Here is a 20,138-nt window from a genome sequence, read left to right on the forward strand (position 1 = left end):
GCGATGTCTCTGAAAACCTGAGTGAGGAAGTAAAAAATTTTGCGAGGTAATAATTGTTAGTTGCTTGCTGCGAGTGACAAGTGGACAGAGTGACATGGTGATACATGGTCTCTTGGTTGAGCCTCATGAGATGTGCTGGTCTGGTTCCCCTCGAGTGGGAGGACATATGGAAATTTTAGGAGACAGGGAACCTGTTGGTGTAAGTTTTTTAGAAGGATTGAATATGTGTGGTTAAAAAGGAAGAGGGTTTGGAGAACATTCAGGAGGGAACTTCTCGGGCTGGGGGGTGGCTTCTTCCTGCTGTCATCCCTACCTATTTGATATTTCCCTCATGAAGTTCTTCTTGGGGTACTGGGGAATAGGAGTGTAGGAGCATTTGATTGTAGGTGATCCTAGAGATTTCTCTCATCCGGGCCTGTAGGAACTTGATAAAGAAAGAGGCAAGTATTTGGAGATTAGCAATGCAGAGATAAGGAGGGTTGTATAGCTGGGGTGTGTGTGTGTGTGTGTGTGTGTGTGTGTGTGAAAGTTCTTTCATGGTAAAGTTAGAGATATTTTTTCCTGGCAGACCTGGAGAGAGCAGTTAGCTTGAGTTAAAAGAAATGTTTCATGTCCCTTTGGAGGCTCTTCTTCAGCCAAGAAGACCCAGCGGTCTTGTCCTCTTACTATGAGAAGGATAAAAAGATTGAGAAGCATTAAGAGGTGAATGCTATTCATTCTCCTAGTTCTTCAGGGATACGGGAGAGCTTTAGGGTTAGGGGACCTGTAGAGGTTGAAAGATAGGATTTAGGAGGTTTGCTGATACAGGGTTTCAGATTTTTCTGTTTCGCGAGGGCAGGTTTCAGGGTTGGTGTGTAGGGTTAGGTAGATTTTTCCAATTTTCTGATTGGCGAAGGTCTGCATGCGGTTCTGTAAGAAACTAGTAAACAAACGTAAAAGGTAGGGTCTAAAAGTTAGAAAAATAAATAGGAGAGTGAGTGGGCCAATGAAAGGTAATAGTCAAGACGCCCAGTTTGTGTGAAACCACTGAGTCCATGTATACAAATTCGCTAGGCTTCCTAAAGCAACAAGAAGAGAAATTACCTGTATAGCTCGTTTGGTCCTTAGATTGATGGATAGTGTATTAGGAACTGGAAGAGGCTCATGGGGTGGGATTAGGTTGATATTTAGGGTGAGATAGATTAGGGTACAAGCTTTTGTCTAATTAGTATGGAGACACAGATAGGTGTTGGTACCACACGAGTAGAAAGTTCCTGATTGGGTGAGGTAGGTTAAAGGTACAGTGGGAGTGAGTTGTCAGGATTACGGTGTGTGGACCTGTCCATGTGAAAGTCAGTCCTTGGATGATGTAATACTGGAAGCATCTCTTGGACAGTCTTTGAACAGTTTGCTGAGTAACCTGTAAATCCTGTAAGTACTTAGGGAAAGGGTGGTTACATTTCTACACTTTGCAGTTAGAGTTTAAGTCCTAGTGACTACTGCTTCTAGCTGGAATTAGCAGAAGGAGAGACTTGGGAGTCTGTGGAGGTTTTAGGTGAGGTTTCTTTGGCCAAAAACGGCCTGCGTGTAGAACAGAAGGCACAGAAATTAAGGACAGGAGAGAAGGGAGAAGAAAGCCTGCACGTAAGGAATTTCTGATGCCCTCCCCGTCCGGTGGCAGAAATTGTCAAGATCTCTTAGGATATTGTAATCGGATGTCCCATTTTCAGGCCAATGGGAGTCATTATCTAGTCTGTACTGAGGCCATGCCGTGTTACAGAAGAAGATTAATTTCTTCGGTTTGAGGTCTGAGACCAAGTTTGGTGAGGTTTTTTATGAGACATCCTAGAGGGGTCTGGTCGGAAGGCTTAGACCCTGAAGAGCCCATAGTGGAGACAGGTGAGCAAGAGGGGGTGTCCCCGCCTTTTGTCACTGTCCCAAGAGGAGAGAACCTCCGTGTGGGGGAGTCGTCCCTGATAGAGGTCATCACCACCTGTCAGGGAGCTCCGAGGACGAGAAGTCTGAGAGAGTGGAGAGGTTTGGCTAGGCGCCTAGTCTTCCGTGCAGTCCACTGAAACTGAAAGTCAAACCCCTCAAAACGTGAGGCGTGTCAGAGAAAACCGTCCGACCAGAAAGGGGTGTTTTTAGAGAGAAATTTAGAGGCCAACCGGGGAAGGGGAAGGGAGAAACTCCTTACCTTTCTGGTCCAGCAGGGGTTCAAGACAGGGTTAGACTGCCAGCCAATCGACCTACAATTACACGTCCAAACAGAATCAGGGAGTAAGCCCGGGACGAGCTGCCGCTGCCCATTGCTTCCCTGGTTGTAAGTTTGAACGGCAAAGAGGGATCGTCCAGGCAGTTAGTACCCTGTCCCAGGTTTCGGCACCAAATGTTGGAATCCATGGGAGTCCGAAAGACCAGAGTAACAGGCTTTATTGAAAGGAAGAAAGGAACCCTGCCAGACACTTCTCCCGGGGGAGAAGAGCACCGGTTACAGACTAGGGGCCAGTTATATAGTGTTTGGGAGAGCCTGAGGGGATACTGAGGCAAAAGTCCTGGTATGTCCGGAATGCTCCTCCTTGGGGGGCTTTGAGCATGTGGGTGTTGAATCAAAAGTCCTGGTATGTCCAGAGCCCCTCTTTAAGGGCGGGTTGTCAGCTTTGTGGAATTCCTCTGTCTCAGGGGCAATAGTCCAGTAAGGGTGAGGTCTGACAGATAAGTGGAACATCAAGAGGACAGTTTGGAATTTACATATCTATCATAAAGTTACTTCCCTACTTTATAAATCACCATTACTGTGGAACCGGTGGGCAGTTAGAGAATTTTACTACTAACAGAGATATGAAAGTCGGCGGTAGGTATAAAAAGGTTGACTACCCCTGGTATATATTATATTTACAAACTTATTTGACTAACAGACTTCAAAATCCTCTTGACATGCAAGCCTTCTGCTCACCTCTTTAGCTTCAACTCTTTTTTTTTGCCTACCTTCCCCCTGCCCCCAGAAGCTGTTCTTATGCACTCAGAAGAGGTATAGGCAACTGAGTGAGTTTCAGTTTTAAATACCCACTGAATGATTTCTGGTGGAGCTGCTTAACCCCCACATAGCACTGACCTGGAGGCACAAAATAAGATTGTAAAGAATGACATTTTGATAGGTTTTTTAATGTCAATATGTCAAACAAGAAATAATAGCTTAGCATCAACCATGAAAGCACTACTTAAAAGCTATTAACTAGTCCTCCTTGTCTTTTTCCTTCCCTCCATCACAAAACTAGCAGAAACAGGTGTATAATATGCCTTAGAGGATGTTTGAGTTAAACTGAACAAAACCATACATGTTAGGCAAGGAATTACATTTCGTGGCTGAATACTCTATTAAGTGAGCGAAACAGCTAGAATAAAGTGTTCAGGGAAAATGAAAAGGATGGGTGTTGGGCAGATAAAATATATTATGCTCACTTTGTTAAAGATGGCACTGCCCACATGAAGGCCATTGCCCAGGTGATATTAATGTGTCTTGGGGGCAGGCTGTGGGCAGGCAGAATCCTTGTAGCCTAGGGCTTGGTTTTGGGATTAAGCCTTTCCCACCCATTTTGATGTGGGGTGGTACAATCCCATCATGCCCCAGATAAGTGACTTTGTATTAGAGACTTCCCTGTTTTGTATATTGGATTAAGGGTTATGAATCTACACTATAAAATGGGGGCAGAACGGGAGCTTGCTCTCTTGGTTCCTGGGATTAGCATTAGAGAGCAGAGCAGAGAAAGGCCACATGGAGGAGGCCAGGAGAAGCAGCCAAGATGGTGGAGTGTTGAGTGAGAAGCCAGTTTGTGTGCAGGGAGAAGGAAGGAGATGGGGAACAGAGGTGAATAAGTCTGGTGAGCTAGAAACCTTTGATTCTAGGAACCTTGGTGTAAAGCCAGAAGCCAAGGCCAGGGCCACTATCACAGCAGCCCGGCCCTTGCAGGTTCGCATTGGATTCGGACAGTCAGCAAAGAAACAACGGAGCCAAAAGCTGATGGGCCATAGTCTTTAATTCTAGCTTGCACCCGGCGGGCAAGTAAAAATACACACTGGGCTCCAAAACCCAGTCACATTCAGTGCTCACAAAGCCACTGACTTATCCGAGTTTCCTAGAATCAAAGGTTTCTAGCTCACCAGCCTTATTCTCCTCAGTTCCCCATCTCCTTCCTTATCCCAAATACAAACTCTACACAAACTGGCATCTCACTCAGCACTCCACCATCTTGGCTGCTTCTCCTGGCCTCCTCCACATGGCCTTTTTCTGCTCTCCTCTGCTCTCTCTTCTAATGATAATCTCAGGAACCAAGAGCCCAAGTTCCCGTTCTACCCCTATTTTATAGTGTAGATTCAAAACCCTTAATCCAATATACAAAACAGGAAAGTCTCTAATACAAAGTCACCTTCCGAGGCATGATTGGATTGTACCACCCCACATCAAAAAGGGTAGGAAAGGCTTAATCCCAAAACCAAGCCCCAGGCTACAAGGATTCTGCCTGCCTTTAGCCCACCCCAACACACATTAATATCACCTGGGCGACGGCCTCCTCGTGTTATCTTTAACAAAGTGAGCATAATACATTTTATCTGCCCAACAATCCACCCCTATGCTCACTTTACTACCCACAACCTATACCACCGGCATCCCTGTGCAAGGAAATTAGAACATTACACAAATTACAACAGCAAAAATCATACAGTTTCAACAATTACAAAGGTACACTTCACCAGTCTCTGAGCACTTTGCCCAAAGCGCAAAATGTCCTCGGCCTATGGGAAAAGCTTCCTGGGGCAGGGGAGTGCTTCCAGCAAAGCCACCCCCTACCCCCATCAGGGTATTTCACATTGTCCAAAATCCGTAATCCGTAAATCCATCCAACAAAGGAGCCAATGCCCACTCCGGTCGTAGTCCAGGAAATCAGTCCAAGCACATGGGGCATCAGCCACCCCCCTCATTCCTGCCATCCTGGCAGGTCTCACACTGTCCCAAAGAGGGGCACATGGCAATGGCAGTCAGCATTTCCATCTCTGCTCCGGAGAGCGTGTCCAGCCCTGTGTCCCAAAATTGCAGACCTACCGGGGCCGCAGTAGGTGCTCCTTCCAGCTGGGCTTCCATCTTCTGGAGACTGTAGATCACAACTCCAGCCCAATTCTGCTCATCCTCCAAAGAGGAACTGAAAACACCAGCTCCCGCTGCCAGGCTCAAGCCCCGGGCTGCTGCCGCCTTCTGCTCTGCAGACCTTGCAGCTCCAGACCCGGCCTCAGCTTCAGCTTCAGCCTCAGCCCTGGCCTCCTGCCGCTGCTGGCTCTCTGCAACATCCAGGGCAAGCTGCAACTCATGACCCTATGAATCCTCCTCCAGCAGCTGCTCCATTTCCAGGCGAATCTCGCAAACCTGGTCAGGCTCCTCCTCCAGCGCTTCCTCCAGCTCCAGGGTCAGCATTGGTTTCTCCTGCGTTTGCTCCAGCTCCTTCTGCTGCTCAGTTTGCAGGTCCCGGGCAGCCTCTTCCACAGAGCTCTCGGTTTCCTCACGCATGGCTGTAAAAGTCAGCCAGCCTACAATCCCCAAAAGGACAGCCATGGGGAACCCTAACACTAGCCAGTCCTCTACTCCACCACTCAAAGGCTCCTTGCCGATCTGTATCAAATCCTGCCGACTACGCCAAATGTAAAGCCAGAAGCCAAGGCCAGGACCACTATCACAGCAGCCCGGCCCTTGCAGGTTCGCATTGGATTCGGACAGTCGGCAAAGAAACAACGGAGCCAAAAGCTGATGGGCCATAGTCTTTAATTCTAGCTTGCACCCGGCGGGCAAGTAAAAATACACACTGGGCTCCAAAACCCAGTCACATTCAGTGCTCACAAAGCCACTGACTTATCCGAGTTTCCTAGAATCAAAGGTTTCTAGCTCACCAGCCTTATTCTCTTCAGTTCTCCATCTCCTTCCTTATCCCAAATACAAACTCTACACAAACTGGCATCTCACTCAGCACTCCACCATCTTGGCTGCTTCTCCTGGCCTCCTCCACGTGGCCTTTTTCTGCTCTTCTCTGCTCTCTCTTCTAATGATAATCTCAGGAACCAAGAGCCCAAGTTCCCGTTCTACCCCTATTTTATAGTGTAGATTCAAAACCCTTAATCCAATATACAAAACAGGAAAGTCTCTAATACAAAGTCACCTTCCAAGGCATGATTGGATTGTACCACCCCACATCAAAAAGGGTAGGAAAGGCTTAATCCCAAAACCAAGCCCCAGGCTACAAGGATTCTGCCTGCCTTTAGCCCACCCCAACACACATTAATATCACCTGGGCGATGGCCTCCTCGTGTTATCTTTAACAAAGTGAGCATAATACATTTTATCTGCCCAACACTTGGATAAGTCAGTAGCTTTGTGAGCACTGAATGTGAGTGGGTTTTGGAGCCCAGTGTGTGTTTTTTACTTGCCTGCTGGATGCAAGCTAGAATTAAAGAAGATGGCCCATCAGTTTTTGTCTCCGTTGTTTCTTTACAGACTGTCCGAATCCAATGCGAACCTGCATGGGCCAGGCGGTTGCTTTGATATTGGCCCTGACTACTGGAGACATTTGGCGTAGTCTGTGGCAGGATTCAATACAGTTCGGTATGGAGCAACCACCACCTTTGAGCGGTGGAGTAGAGGACTGGCTGCTGTTATGGTCCCCATGGCTGTCCTTTTGGGGACCATAGGCTGGCTGACTTTTATAGCCATGTGTGAGGAAACTGAGAGCTCTGTGGAAGAGGCTGCCCGGGACCTGCCAACCGAGCAGCGGAAGGAGCTGGAGCAAACGTGGGAGAAACAGATGCTGACCCTGGAGCTGGAGGAAGCGCTGGAGGAGGAGCCTGACCAGGTTTGCGAGATTCGCCTGGAAATGGAGCAGCTACTGGAGGAGAAATCCAGCCAGGCTGCTGTGATGGTAGCCCTGCCTACTGGCTTTACAATGGGGTTCTAACACCATTGACCAAAGCTGCTGCTTGATCACATCTTGAAAAGGCAGAAGATTACTGAGTATATGGCTAAAAAAGTGGCTCACAAACTCTAGATTCAGGGGTTCTCAATCTCAAAAGCCATTCTGTCCCAGGGGTGGCAGAGAATCAGGGAGTCACCTTGATGAAAGGAACCGTTTATGGCTGGCTTAGACCATCAGGGTGTAGGCGGTAACTGAGATTATCTAGATCAAAGAGCCTGCTCTCATTTTCTGAGCACCGCTTAAGTAACTTAGATCCTCATAAACTCCAATAATGAATGGGACCAAATCTCCCCAAATCCAGGCAGACTGGAGGGCTCAGAATCAAATGTAATTTTATTTAGAGAGAAAAAAGGACTAGATAATTTTGTACATCTACATTTATTGATTGAAACTCACACCTACTATGAGTGGGACCACGCTGGGGATTACTAGGAGAGCCACGGCAGGACGTACCCACACCTAGGTCTGGCAGCCAGTTGATTTGTTTTGAAACCAAAAACCTTGAGGCTGTTAAGCAACTGGTAATAGAAATGGGTGTTGACCCTTTGAAGTGACTTTTAATTTGAGCAATGTATTGTCATGCTGCTGAGTTCAATATAATTCTATATATTATTTATAATCCTTAGACAGTTACTGAGTAGGTGGCAAGAGGAAGATAAAAGATGCAATCTCGCTAGAGTATATAGATGGGATTAATTTCTCTCATGACTATGAGAATTTCCAAAAAGGGAGGAACATGGGGGGTGGGGGTAGATTCCTAGACCATTTTTCTTAAACTGGGACTTTAAAAAAAGAAGAAATAAAGTTTAAAAGATTTATATATATATATATATATTTTTTTTTTTTTTTTTTTGAGAGAAAGGCACACACAAATTAAAACCTGGTTGGTAAGAGATTAGACATAAATGTAAAAATCAGAGAGGAGAAGAAGGCTCCTAACTTTTCCTGGGTTGAGTTACTAGTGACAAACCTTAACAGAGTGAAACTGAAGAGAAGCTATTAAAAAGTGATTTGGCATTAAGCTCTTTGGGGATAGGGTGACCTTGAAGATGCCATGGGATGCCCAGAAGGTGACGTCCAGTAAGTAGTGCAGAACTGAATCTAGGACCCAGGTGGCAGATCCTCCCTCACCTTCGTTGGGAATGGAAATAGAGGCAAAAATTCCTTGTTGGCACAGGACTGTATGGTGGCATGAGAAATTATGACAAAGCAGAATCTTGTACTAGTTTCAGGAGATTTCACTCAGAGCAGCCTCACTTCCTTTTTTTTGTGGAAAAGGGTCTAGATCAGAAGTTCTCAAATGGATTTACATGGAGCCTTGAGGTGTGTAGTGGAAATACAGGTACTCTTCAGTTCTGTCTTGCTTCTATTTAAGTCACTGCCTTTAAAAATATTTGTTTCATTTATTATTGGCCTTATAAAAGTACATTTGGGAGGGAAAACCATGTTCCATTTCTTAATTACTACTAACAACAACAATGAAAAGTTTGAAAACCACAGACCCAGATGCTTGTTCAAGGACCCACCAGCCCAACGTCCTCTGAGCCATTGTTCTCATTCTATCTACTTAGAACAGGGGTCGGGAACCTATGGCTCATGAGCCAGATGTGGCTCTTTTGATGGCTGCATCTGGCTCACAGACAAATTTTTAATAAAAAAATAATAACATGAAAAATATAAAACATTCTCATGTATTACAATCCATTCATTTTCTACCACTCATGTTCATGGTTGCAGGTGGCTGGAGCCAATCACAGCTGTCCTCCGGGACAACACCAAATTTTTATGGGATAACGCGTAACATACTTGGGTCATTGTATGGCTCTCACTGAATTACATTTTAAAATATGTGGTGTTCATGGCTCTCTCAGCCAAAAAGTTTTCCAACCTCTGACTTAGAACATGGTCAGTATAGTGTGATGCTTCACTATAACTTGTGAAGAAGATCATTTATTCCATTCAGTAAAGCTTCTGGAGAGTATTTCACCAAACTATGCATATTTACAACATTGATGAAGCATGGAAGTAAGGGTGAGGTATAAGTGTTCAAATTTCGCAATGGCATCAGCTTAAATTTTACAACTCTACCTGAGGGAAAGAGGTGGTATTGGAAAATGGAAAGTATGAATGAGAGAGACATTCCTTAAAAAGATGAGAAATCAAAGCAGTCAGTCACTGTGAGATCATAAGATCTGAAATTAGAAGATCTGGTTCTGGTCAAGATTCTTTCACTCAGTAGGAATTTGCTTAACTAATCCAGTCTTGAACTTTATCCTTTGAGAATTAACTTTTTTTTTTTTTTAAGCGAGAGAGACAGAGACAGAGGGTCAGACAGACAGGAAGGGAGAGAGATGAGAAGCATCACTTTTTGATTGAAGCACCTTAGTTGTTCATTGACTGCTTTCTCATATGTGCCTTGATGGGGGGCTCCAGCAGAGCTAGTGACTTCTTGCTCAAGCCAGCTACCTTGGATTTAAGCCAGTGACCTTGGACTTCAAGCCATTGATCTTTGGGCTCAAGCCAGTGACCATGGGGTCATGTCTATAATCCCACACTCAAGCCAGTGACCCCGCACTCAAGCTGGTGAGCCCGTGCTCAAGCTGGCAACCTCAGATTTTGAACCAGCATCCTCTGCATCTCCGGCTGATGCTCTATTCACTGCACCACCGCCTGGTCAAGCAGAGAATTAACCATATCTTAACTCTATCTTCTGGAAAGCTGAAGTGAGGACCACATGAGATAACAGGGATTAAAGTGCTAAGTAATTGGAAATCATTGAGCCTGTATTACTGAAAAAATATTGATTATGTAAATAGCCATATGTATTCAGGGGATTGTGTTAAACAGAATATTATGTTTGTAATCTTAAGAAGCAAGAGATAATATGAAATCAGAATTTTTATTATAAATACCCCTTTTAGTTATTGAAGTAACATATCTTGATAAAGGAAAAAACATATTTTAGGAGGGAAGTAAAGACCTAGGACTTTGTAACTAGCTCTCTTGACTGTGGATTATGTGAATAAATAGAATAAATTTAATCTTTCTGAGTTTGTTGTTCCATTTGCTAAGTAGCAATAATCCTGGTCTATGTAATTAACCAGTTTATTTTAATCATTTAACAAGCCTTCACAGAATATTGCAAAGTATCTTCCTACTCTAGAAAAGCAAGGTGTTACAGTGCTAATCTAACTATTCATGTTGCCTGCTACTGTACATTTGAAAGAAATGTCCTCACTGCTTTTACTTTAACCTTTCCTGCATTTAATCTAATCTTTTAAAATGTCTTGATAGAATTGCTATTCATTATTATATTAGTTATGTTAGTTGCAGGTGTTCAAGATATGGATTTGACATTTTTATATCTCACACTATGATCACTCTACTAATTCCAGTAGTCACCTGTCACCGGGCAAATTTATATGCTTTACACATGTCATTTTCATTTTTATTTCACCTTAATACACCTATGATTTATTTGTTCTCAAAGATAGCCATGCCACTCTATTTGCAGAGAAATCAAAGGATTATTACGCAAAACATCTTTTGGTAGATGAGTTTCAGGGCGTAACTGTTCCAACTGTCTATAAGTCAAGACAATAAGGAAGATTTCCTTAACAAATCGAAAAAAAAAAGAAAAGCCTTAGATTGGGTAAGCTGCCAATCGTCATTGGAAAGGTCCATTTTTAATGAGGGTGGGACCTTGCCCTGTGTGTGTATAAATGCACCATATATAGGGCTGTATTGGGCAGACTGGTTTTTCTCTCTCTCTCTCTCCAGACTCTTTGCTCAGAGCCGCGTATCTCAAACACCCTGTCGCTCATCATCACGATGAAGGCCATCTCTGCTTTTGCCATTCTTGCTCTAGCAGCCACTGCTTGGGCTGTCTCTCCACCAGGTGAGTTAAGATTTTTTTTTAAATGCTCATGCCTTTATGTTAACTGCACTATAGAAAGCTAAAGTCAGAAGACAATGGAGAAGGTATCTCTGGGTTGGTCGGATGAACAGACTGGGGTGGGACAGACCTTCAGAAAGAGGAAGAGAGAGGGAGAAGAATAACAAGATTGTAGGCTTTTTGCTCAATTCCTGATCAGGATCCCTTAGGATCCTGACTTTCTCTTTATGCAACGGGGAGACCAGAACCCAACCCTACCCTGGCCAAGCCTGCAGGAACTTGGATACCTGTGACAGCTCTTCCCCCAACAGCCAGAAATGTCCCTGTGTTCCCCCCCCCCCCACCCCCAGAGATCACATACATCTCTGTCTTCCCCCTGAGTTGGCCCCGAGTAAAGAAGTGACCTCTCTTTGTTCTGGTTTGGGCACAGGGAAGTTGGAAAATGGTTTTAGTTACTGTGAACAATGAATGCAGCTTTGCATTTCTAACCGTGCAATTTGCTCTCTCTCCCAATTCTTTCTCTGCAATTGTGTCTCGCTCTTCTTTCTTCTGGTGCTGAAGCCCCAGGGACGGCGGTGAGTGCAACCTTCTCGGTGGGATTTTGCATAAATGAAAGCAGAGCTAATGTGTAAATGGAGCTGGGGAAGTAGTTAAACCAGCCCACAGCAGACTGAACTAATTCCTCCGGATGATACTGTTGCTGCTCGTCTTCTGCGGGTGCTTCTTTCTCTAAAGCAGGGGTCCCCAAACTTTTTACACAGGGGGCCAGTTCACTGTCCCTCAGACTTTTGGAGGGCTGGACTATAAAAAAAACTATGAACAAATCCCTGTGCACAATGCACATATCTTATTTTAAAGTAAAAAAACAAAACGGGAACAAATACAATATTTAAAATAAAGAACAAGTAAATTTAAATCAACAAACTGACCCGTATTTCAATGGGAACTATGCTCCTCTCACTGACCACCAATGAAAGAGGTGCCCCTTCCGGAAGTGCGGTGGGGGCCGGGTAAATGGCCTCAGGGGGCCGCATGTGGCCCGCGGGCCCGTAGTTTGGGGACCCCTGCTCTAAAGGTTGCAGGAGCCTCCTTGCAAAAGGGGAGCAGCAGATAAAGTAAATTATACTTTTGGGTAGCATTTTAAACTTTTCTGATTATTCTTACATTTATTATTCCTTTGGACTTGCATTATAACCCTAAAAAGAGAGAATTAATATTTCTTAAACACCCCATTCTCATTTTACTTAAGGAATGTTTTAGGTAGGTCTGATTAATTTTTGTATCACAGCACCTGGTCCAGAGGACATCTGGAGGTGTTTGATGAAAATCTGAAGAGGCTAGTAGTATAGGATTCCCTCCACCCTCCTAGAATGACTACAGAATTAGAATGAAGGGCATTATTTTTTCTTCCAATTACAGGTGGACTGCTCCAAGTACCTGAGTAAAAGCTCCAGGATTGCATGCCCAAGGCACTTTAAACCGATATGTGGCTCTGATCAGAAAACATACAGCAATGAATGCATGTTCTGCATGCAGAACCAGTGAGTATGGTATTCAAGGTGAAGTCCCACCCACCCCACCCCACCCCTACCCACCAGCTTTTTCTAAAGGTCACAAAGTCCTCATTGGCTAAAATCTGCTTGGTTTTTAGAACATGGTTTGACAGATCCTACCTTTTGTCCATACTATTTAGGCATTGCTTTGTTAAAATGAAATAATGTGTTATATCTCTAAGGATCTATCTATATATTGCTATCCAGTCAAATTCTCTTTCATATTATACAGTATCCCTTGGGCATTAGCTGCAACATATAGACATTTTTATTCTAACATTACATTTAAGGAAACTGGGTCTCAGACAGGACATTTATCTCAGTCAAAGTTACAGAAGTCTTCTGTGTTACATCATTCTTACTGTTTAATAGGAACTCAGAAAAGAGCTATCTATATTTAGGCTGTTAGCCATGGACACTATTACTTTGATCTGTCCTTCATACCCCAGAGGAAATTAGAAATTCATATCGCTGCTCAAGGTTGCCTGGAAAAGTCTGGGGAAGAGAGTGAGAGTTCAAATGGATTGTTGAAACCAGTTGGAATCCCCACCACCACCAGCCCCACAAATTACTTATGAACTATTTTTTAAATGCCCAATCTCTTTGTATTTTGTTTTATTTTTATTAGCATGAAGGAAAAGTCTATAGAATTAATGATATGGTGGCTTGGACATGTTTGACATGGTCAAAACACGTTTGAACCTTTTTTTTTTTTTGCATTACCTATGCCACCATTTTGACTGGAAACCACTGCCCAATCTCCTCTTAGTACAGATCTTATTTTCTTATGTTTTTGTTTGCAAAATGATCATCTATCAAAGATATTAATGGTCAATATTAGTCACCCGGAGTAGAATATTAACCAGAGCTCCTCAATCTCAAGCCAGGTCAGACAACACAAAATAACCTATGATTGTACAGTATTCTGTAGATTATGAAATAGCAAGTAACTGCATTGCTTATTCAATAAAATTTTCTCTTCCAGGGAAAAAGGACTTTTCCTCAGAAAACTGCATGATGATCGTTGTGTAAGTATTAGCAGAAATTTTATTTATTTTTAATATAAAATGCTACACTCCTCATTTTCATAGAGAAAAACTATTTTAAAATATGTATTTAAAAATTATCTATGACTACAGATATTCATAGATAAGTCATCTAGCCAGCCTAAACAGATGACCTGAAATATGATTAATTTACTTACTCATGGCCCTTAATTGGGGCAGGTTGGTATATGTGTGACTGTTTTCTAACACTCCAGCCAATTAGCAGATTACGAACAGTATTTCTAGGGAATTAGGGACTCAAGGTCACTCTCATAACAATAAGGAAGTAATTTTTTACAAACACAAAAAAATTCAAGAACAAATAGACAGTTCAGGAGTAAAAAGCTATGTGAGTGGGATGTCAATAATTAGAATCATGTTTGAAACAAGGTAACTGTAAACATGTAAAAGACAGTTCATTTTAAGGAAGGGCACCAAAGCCAATTTGATGGGTGAGAGAGAGAGAGAAATGTCATCATGAAACTGTTACAAAAGTAGTTGAACTGACTTTTAAACAGGAGTAGGAGTGGGTTTGATAGATAAAATTGATAAGGTCATGTGAGATAAGAAAAACACCATAGCAAAGGCCCAGGGAATGTTCAGGAGCAGGAAGCACTCAGTCCTTAAATTGCCTAACATGAGAAACAGAGTGGATGAGACTAGAGAGATAAACACAGGTCTGTTGATAGGGAGTCAGTTAAATATTTGAAGAGAGGCCCTGGCCAGTGGCTCAGTGGATAGAGTGTCGGCCTTGCTTATGGACATCCTGGGTTCCATTTCCTGTCAGGACACACAGAAGAAGTGACCACCTGCTTCTTACCTCCTTCCTCTCCCCCTTCTCACCCTCTTCCCCTCCCGCAACCAGTAGTTCAATTGCTTTGAGCGTGGCCCAAGGTGCTGAGGATAGCTTGGCTGGAGTGCGATAGTCTCAGGCACTAAAAATAGTTTGATACTCAAACATTGACCTAAGACGAGGTTGCTGGGTGGATCCCACTCAGGGCGCATGCAGGAGTCTGCCTCACTATCTCCCCTCCTCTCATCTAAAAGAAATTCTTTTTGGAAGAGCAAGATCTAATTTGGTTTATAAAATAATCACTCCAGCATCAATGTAGAGGGTGATTGGTAAAACATGGAGACTGGACAATAAAATGGCAGGTAATTGCAAACGTGCAGAAAAGACCTATTTAGGGCCTGAATCAAGTGAATGATAGTATGGTGAGGAGAGGACTAATGTGGACATTACGTACAAGCTCGAATCCACAGGATGTATTTCTCATTCCAATGTAGGGAATGAGTGAGAGGGAAGTACTAAACTTGAGCCATTTCTTGCTGTGATGATAGTCCCAGCATTGGTGGGCCAGATTAGGTAAACTTCAGAGAATACCTTTTTGCATATGGGATTTTAAATGGTCCCTTGAGGTCTTTCAACCATGTATTTTCTATGATTTAATGATCTGTAATTATATTTTCTTTTCTTTCTTTTTCTTTTTCTCCATGGACAGATTGAGTGCAGCAGCAATTATTCTGAAATGTGCACTATGGAATATATGCCTCACTGTGGATCTGATGGAGTGGTGTATGGCAACAAGTGTTTGTTCTGCAATGGCGTTGTGTAAGTGCTGAGTTCAATATATTATGTGCAGAAATAGCTTTTCTCACTGAGCCAGACACTGAGTAGGCTGGATGCTGTTCCCATGAAGCGTAGGAGTGAGACAGTTCACTGATAATCATAATACTTTGCAAAAAAAGAAGTAAAAAGAAAAAAAGAGAGCAAGAAAGTTGATAGTAGGAAGAAATGGAAGCTAGGAAAACGAGAGACTTATTACAGTATTTTTAAGTGACAGATAAAGAATTTACAGACATTTTTTGGCTCATGACCCTGGCTTTTACTAGCACATTGAATGTTTTTTGTTCATCTTGTTAAAGCTTAGTGGTTAAGTGCTCACCTTTCACGCACATTTGACTGGTTTGATCTAAAAATAGAAAACTTTATTGAAGGTCTCCCAAGCCTTTCTTTTTTTAAAAAAATAAATTGATTTCTCTTGTAGGAAGAGCCGCGGTGCACTCTTTTTGGCCAAGTATGGAGAGTGCTGAGTCTGCCGGGTGCTCAGGCATTTCCCTCAGCAGACGCCACATACAGAAGCAGTTTGTCTGGGACGGTTGTGGGGACAAGCATATGGATTTGATTCTTCAATAAAAGGATCTCAGCAGAAAACTGTCTCTTCTCTGCGTATGTGATTCTTGTCTTCAGGAGAGTGTCTGTGGTCATTTTCCTGAATGATAAGTCCCATAGAAAGATTTCCTCTGTTCCCGCTGAAGTTGGGAACTGGTAAGATTATATGCACACTGGTGAACAAAGAGTGTGCTCATAGCATCCCATTTTAAAACAACTCAAATTTTGCAAGTCAACATGTCAAAGGGTAGTCTTCTTGAATATTTTAAAAGTAAAACTGACAGACTATTCTAAGTAGGGATATTTGGTTCCTTTCTTATTCTGATAGGCCTGAAACGGTTCCTTCCAAATATTTGGCAGAAAATAAACTTATTTCCTCCTTGCAAGAGGTACACAGCTTGCAGAGAGCAAACTTCTGTTTCCTTACTTGTAGGTTTGGTCTAGAGGCTTGGAAACTCTTTTGACTGTGACCCACAGTAAAAAAACAAATGTATTTAACCTCATCATGTAGAAAAACACACACACACATGCACACATATGCACACACACACTATATAAATTGCAATGTGATATTTTATTTTAAAATAGTGGTGGTAACAAAATAAATTTCACAACCCACTAGAAGTCCCCACATGCAGTTTGGAAACTTGTAGTGTACTGTCCTGAGAATGAATGCATAACTAGGGCAAGTGTGAGTGTGTGTTTGTGTGCTCATGCTGTTGTGTCAGGTGCAAGTGTGAAAAGAAAGTGGGGATCTTCATCTCACACTGACCAGAACATTGTGAAGCAGACCTAATCCACCGGCCCCACCCTAACCAGCCCTCACCAGGATTTAGATTGCCGGAGCCTCTCCTCCCAGATGCCCTATAAGATGCTGTGGGCAGAATTGGTTGTCCCAAAGTGAAATGGAGAGAAACAAATCCATCTTTGAAAAAAGACATGAAGCTAAGGGAAGAGGAGTCAGGTGAGACGGTGGGTAAGCTCACCGTTGGGCCTCCCCTGACGACCTCCCTTCTGATCTCTGAGGAATCCTACCTCTGTGTTACAGTTCTTTACTTTGTTAATCCAAATTTGGAGGGACCCGAAATATGGAAGACAGGAGCAAGGTCCGTCGTTTACACATTAAAGCTTTATTGTCTAGCTTGGCCAAGCAGCGGGAACTCCGACAGAAATCTGGCGGAGAGCGCACCGGCCCTTTGTTCTACTTAGTTTTTATAGTTTTGTAAGTGGGAAGTACAGAAGCAAAAATTGCAATTAGGAGCCCCTTACCGCTATTGGTTATAGTCATATGTCCTTTAACATGATAGGACCACATTCAATTTGCAAACCATACATCATTTTGGAGAAAACAAAATTTACAAGCCAACACAATGGTAGAAAGATGTCTCTTTACATATTAAAGGCATTCCTATATTATCTAGTGTTTATCTGCTATCTCTCTGTCCAGAGTCACACACGCATTTACATAGGAGAGGTAGTTTTGGTGGGGACAAATGCCCGCAAATGGCTCATTGCTATAAGAAAAGGTTTATTTTGGCTTTTCTCTTCCTGCACCTGGCTAGCCATTCACCCCTTTCCCCACAGGTGTGGTGGAATGTCTGGGAATCCATGTTTTCCTCCCCTTGCATTTACAATACAATGCCAAGGGCCATCCTGGTTATGCCAATCACACAGTACAGAGACTATTCTCACAATTTCTCTGCACACCTTAATCCAAATTAATAAAATGTTCTCCAAGCCTCCTAAAATATTAATATTAATTCTGTAGCCTTTGGTACTTTACAACACCTGCGGGTGAAATGGCTCAGTGGCTCCTCAACTTTCTCTCCTTCTCAGTAATTCTCTTTAAAGATGCCCCTCCCTCTGCCTCTTAGTGAAAACATTTATGTACCTCTCTATACAGTCAGAGGGTGGGGTGGGGTAGGGTAGAATGAAGGTTTAGGGCAATAAAAGGGCAGAGTGGCCTGTCCTGAGTCCCCTCTTGGTTAATTCCAGGGGGCAGGGAAGAGCAACTGGGTCCAATGTCAAAAGATCCTCAGTAGAGTAGAGAGCACAGGAGTAAACCCACACCTCTGTGGTCAATTGATATCAGACAAAGGGGGCAAAACCATACAATGAGGTAAAGACAGTCTTTTCAATAAATGGCAATGGCAAAATTGAACAGATATATGCAAAAATAAATAATAAACTACAACTTACACCATCCGCAAGAATGAACTCAAAATGTTAGACTTAAATGTAAGTCGCAAAACCATAAAAACCCTAGAAGAAAACATAGGCCGTTCAATTTCAAACATTTCTTTTTTTTTTTGTATGTTTCTGAAGCTGGAAACGGGGAGGCAGTCAGACAGACTCCCGCATACGCCCGACTGGGATGCACTCGGCATGCCCACCAGAGGGCAATGCTCTGCCCATCCCGGGTGTCGCTCTGTTGCAACCAGAGCCATTCTAGCGCCTGAGGCAAAGGCCATGGAGCCATCCCCAGCACCCAGGTCATCTTAGCTCCAATGGAGCCTTGGCTGTGGGAGGGGAAGAGAGAGACAGAGAGGAAGGAGAGGGGGAGGGGTGGAGAAGCAGATGGACGCTTCTCCTGTGTGCCCTGGTCGGGAATCGAACCCAGGACTTCCACACGCCAGGCCAACGCTCTACCACTGAGCCAACTGGCCAGGGCCTCAAACATTTCTTGTAGCAACATTTTTGCCAATATATCTTCTCGGGCAAGGCAAACAGAGGAAAATAAAATTACAACTGAGACTACATCAAACTAAAAAGGTTTTGCATAGTAAAAAGAAAAACCATCAAGATAAAAAGGAAACCCACTGAATAAAAGAACATATTTTTCAATGATACATCCGATAAGGGGTTAATTTCCAAAATACATAAAGAACTTATACAACACCAGGACGACAAACAACCCAATTAAATAATTGGCAAAAGACCTGAACAAACACTTCTCTAAAGAGGACATACAGGTGGCCAGTAGACTTATAAAAAAATTACCAACATTACTAATCATCAGAGAGATGCAAATTAAAACCACAGTGAGATACCACCTTACATCTGTCAGTAAATCAACAAACAACAAGTGCTGGCAAGGATGTGGAGAAAAGGGAGCCCTTGTACACTTCTGGTGGGAATTTAGACTGGTGCAGCCACCGTGGAAAGCAGTATGGAGTAACCTCAAAAAATTAAAAATGAAACTGCCTTTTGACCCAGTGATTCCATTTTTGGGACTATATCTTAAGAATCCCAAAATTAATTCAAAAGAATATATGCACCCCTGTGTTTATAGTAGCTTTATTTATAATAACCACGATCTGGAAGCAGCCCCAAGTGCCCACCAGTAGATTGGTGGATAAAAAAGCTGTGGTACATTTACACAATAGAATAGTACTTGGCTATAATAAAGAAGAAAATCTTATCTTTGACCACAGCACAGATAGACCCAAAGAGCATTATGCTCAGTGAAGTGAGCCTGTCAGAGAAAGACAAGTACCATACGATCTCATTTACATGTGGAAGCTAATGAACACAATAACTGCTGAACAAATGGAAACAGAAGCATGGATAACAGAACAGACTGACAGCTGTCGGAAGGGCAGGGTTAAGGGGCTGGAAGAAAGTTGGTGAAGGAATTAAGCATATAAACATATATAAGGCCCTGGTCGGTTGGCTCAGCGGTAGAGCGTCGGCCTAGCGTGCGGAGGACCCGGGTTCGATTCCCGGCCAGGGCACACAGGAGAAGCGCCCATTTGCTTCTCCACCCCTCCGCCGCGCCTTCCTCTCTGTCTCTCTCTTCCCCTCCCGCAGCCAAGGCTCCATTGGAGCAAAGATGGCCCGGGTGCTGGGGATGGCTCTGTGGCCTCTGCCTCAGGCGCTAGAGTGGCTCTGGTCGCAACATGGCGACGCCCAGGATGGGCAGAGCATCGCCCCCTGGTGGGCAGAGCATCGCCCCCTGGTGGGCAGAGCATCACCCCTGGTGGGCGTGCCGGGTGGATCCCAGTCGGGCGCTTGCGGGAGTCTGACTGTCTCTCCCTGTTTCCAGCTTCAGAAAAATGCGCAAAAACAAAAACAAAAACAAAAAAACATATATAGAATACATGGACACAAGCGACAGTGTGGTGATAGCCAGAGGGAAAGGGGATGGGGGTGGGGGAGGTGTGCAAGGGGGACAAGCAGGACTCGCTTTGGGAAATCAATGGGCACGCGACGTGATGTGCAGACGATGTTTTGTTGAGTTGTACATGTGAATCCTATATGGTTTTGTGAACCAATGTTCCTCCAATAAATCCAATAAAAATTTTAAAAATAAATAAAATATTAAAACTTAAGAGAAATATTTTCCAGTTTGTAGTCATGAAAAAACAAACACAATAAAAGAAATATGTGAATGTCACAAGATTCAGAAAACTTAAATATTGGAAATTCCTTTCTCAGGTCTGCCTTCCGCGGGTAATTATTTGCTTAATGATTCTCTTC

The 20,138-nt window shown here is 43.4% G+C and overlaps 1 protein-coding gene across 1 annotated transcript; it reads left to right on the forward strand.

Moving 5' to 3' along the window:
- Positions 1-88: 88 nt before the first annotated feature.
- On the forward strand, positions 89-15,701 carry LOC136376124 (double-headed protease inhibitor, submandibular gland-like). The gene is made up of 7 exons (XM_066341917.1): positions 89-199; positions 10,773-10,890; positions 11,449-11,462; positions 12,307-12,428; positions 13,426-13,468; positions 14,989-15,098; positions 15,535-15,701. Exons 1-7 carry the CDS (start codon positions 95-97, stop codon positions 15,578-15,580), a joined length of 558 nt encoding a protein of 185 aa, XP_066198014.1. The 5' UTR covers positions 89-94; the 3' UTR covers positions 15,581-15,701.
- Positions 15,702-20,138: the final 4,437 nt, after the last annotated feature.

Source organism: Saccopteryx leptura, chromosome 6 (assembly GCF_036850995.1).
Source record: "Saccopteryx leptura isolate mSacLep1 chromosome 6, mSacLep1_pri_phased_curated, whole genome shotgun sequence".
NCBI lineage: Eukaryota > Metazoa > Chordata > Mammalia > Chiroptera > Emballonuridae > Saccopteryx > Saccopteryx leptura.

Bases quoted from the DNA above. Each gene is read 5' to 3' on its own strand.
- LOC136376124 (XM_066341917.1), top strand. From the start codon at position 95: ATGGTGATACATGGTCTCTTGGTTGAGCCTCATGAGATGTGCTGGTCT. The intron at 200-10,772 runs GTAAGTTTTTTA...CTCTCTCTCCAG, and splicing joins GAGACAGGGAACCTGTTGGT to ACTCTTTGCTCAGAGCCGCG. The intron at 12,429-13,425 runs GTGAGTATGGTA...TTTCTCTTCCAG, and splicing joins ATGTTCTGCATGCAGAACCA to GGAAAAAGGACTTTTCCTCA.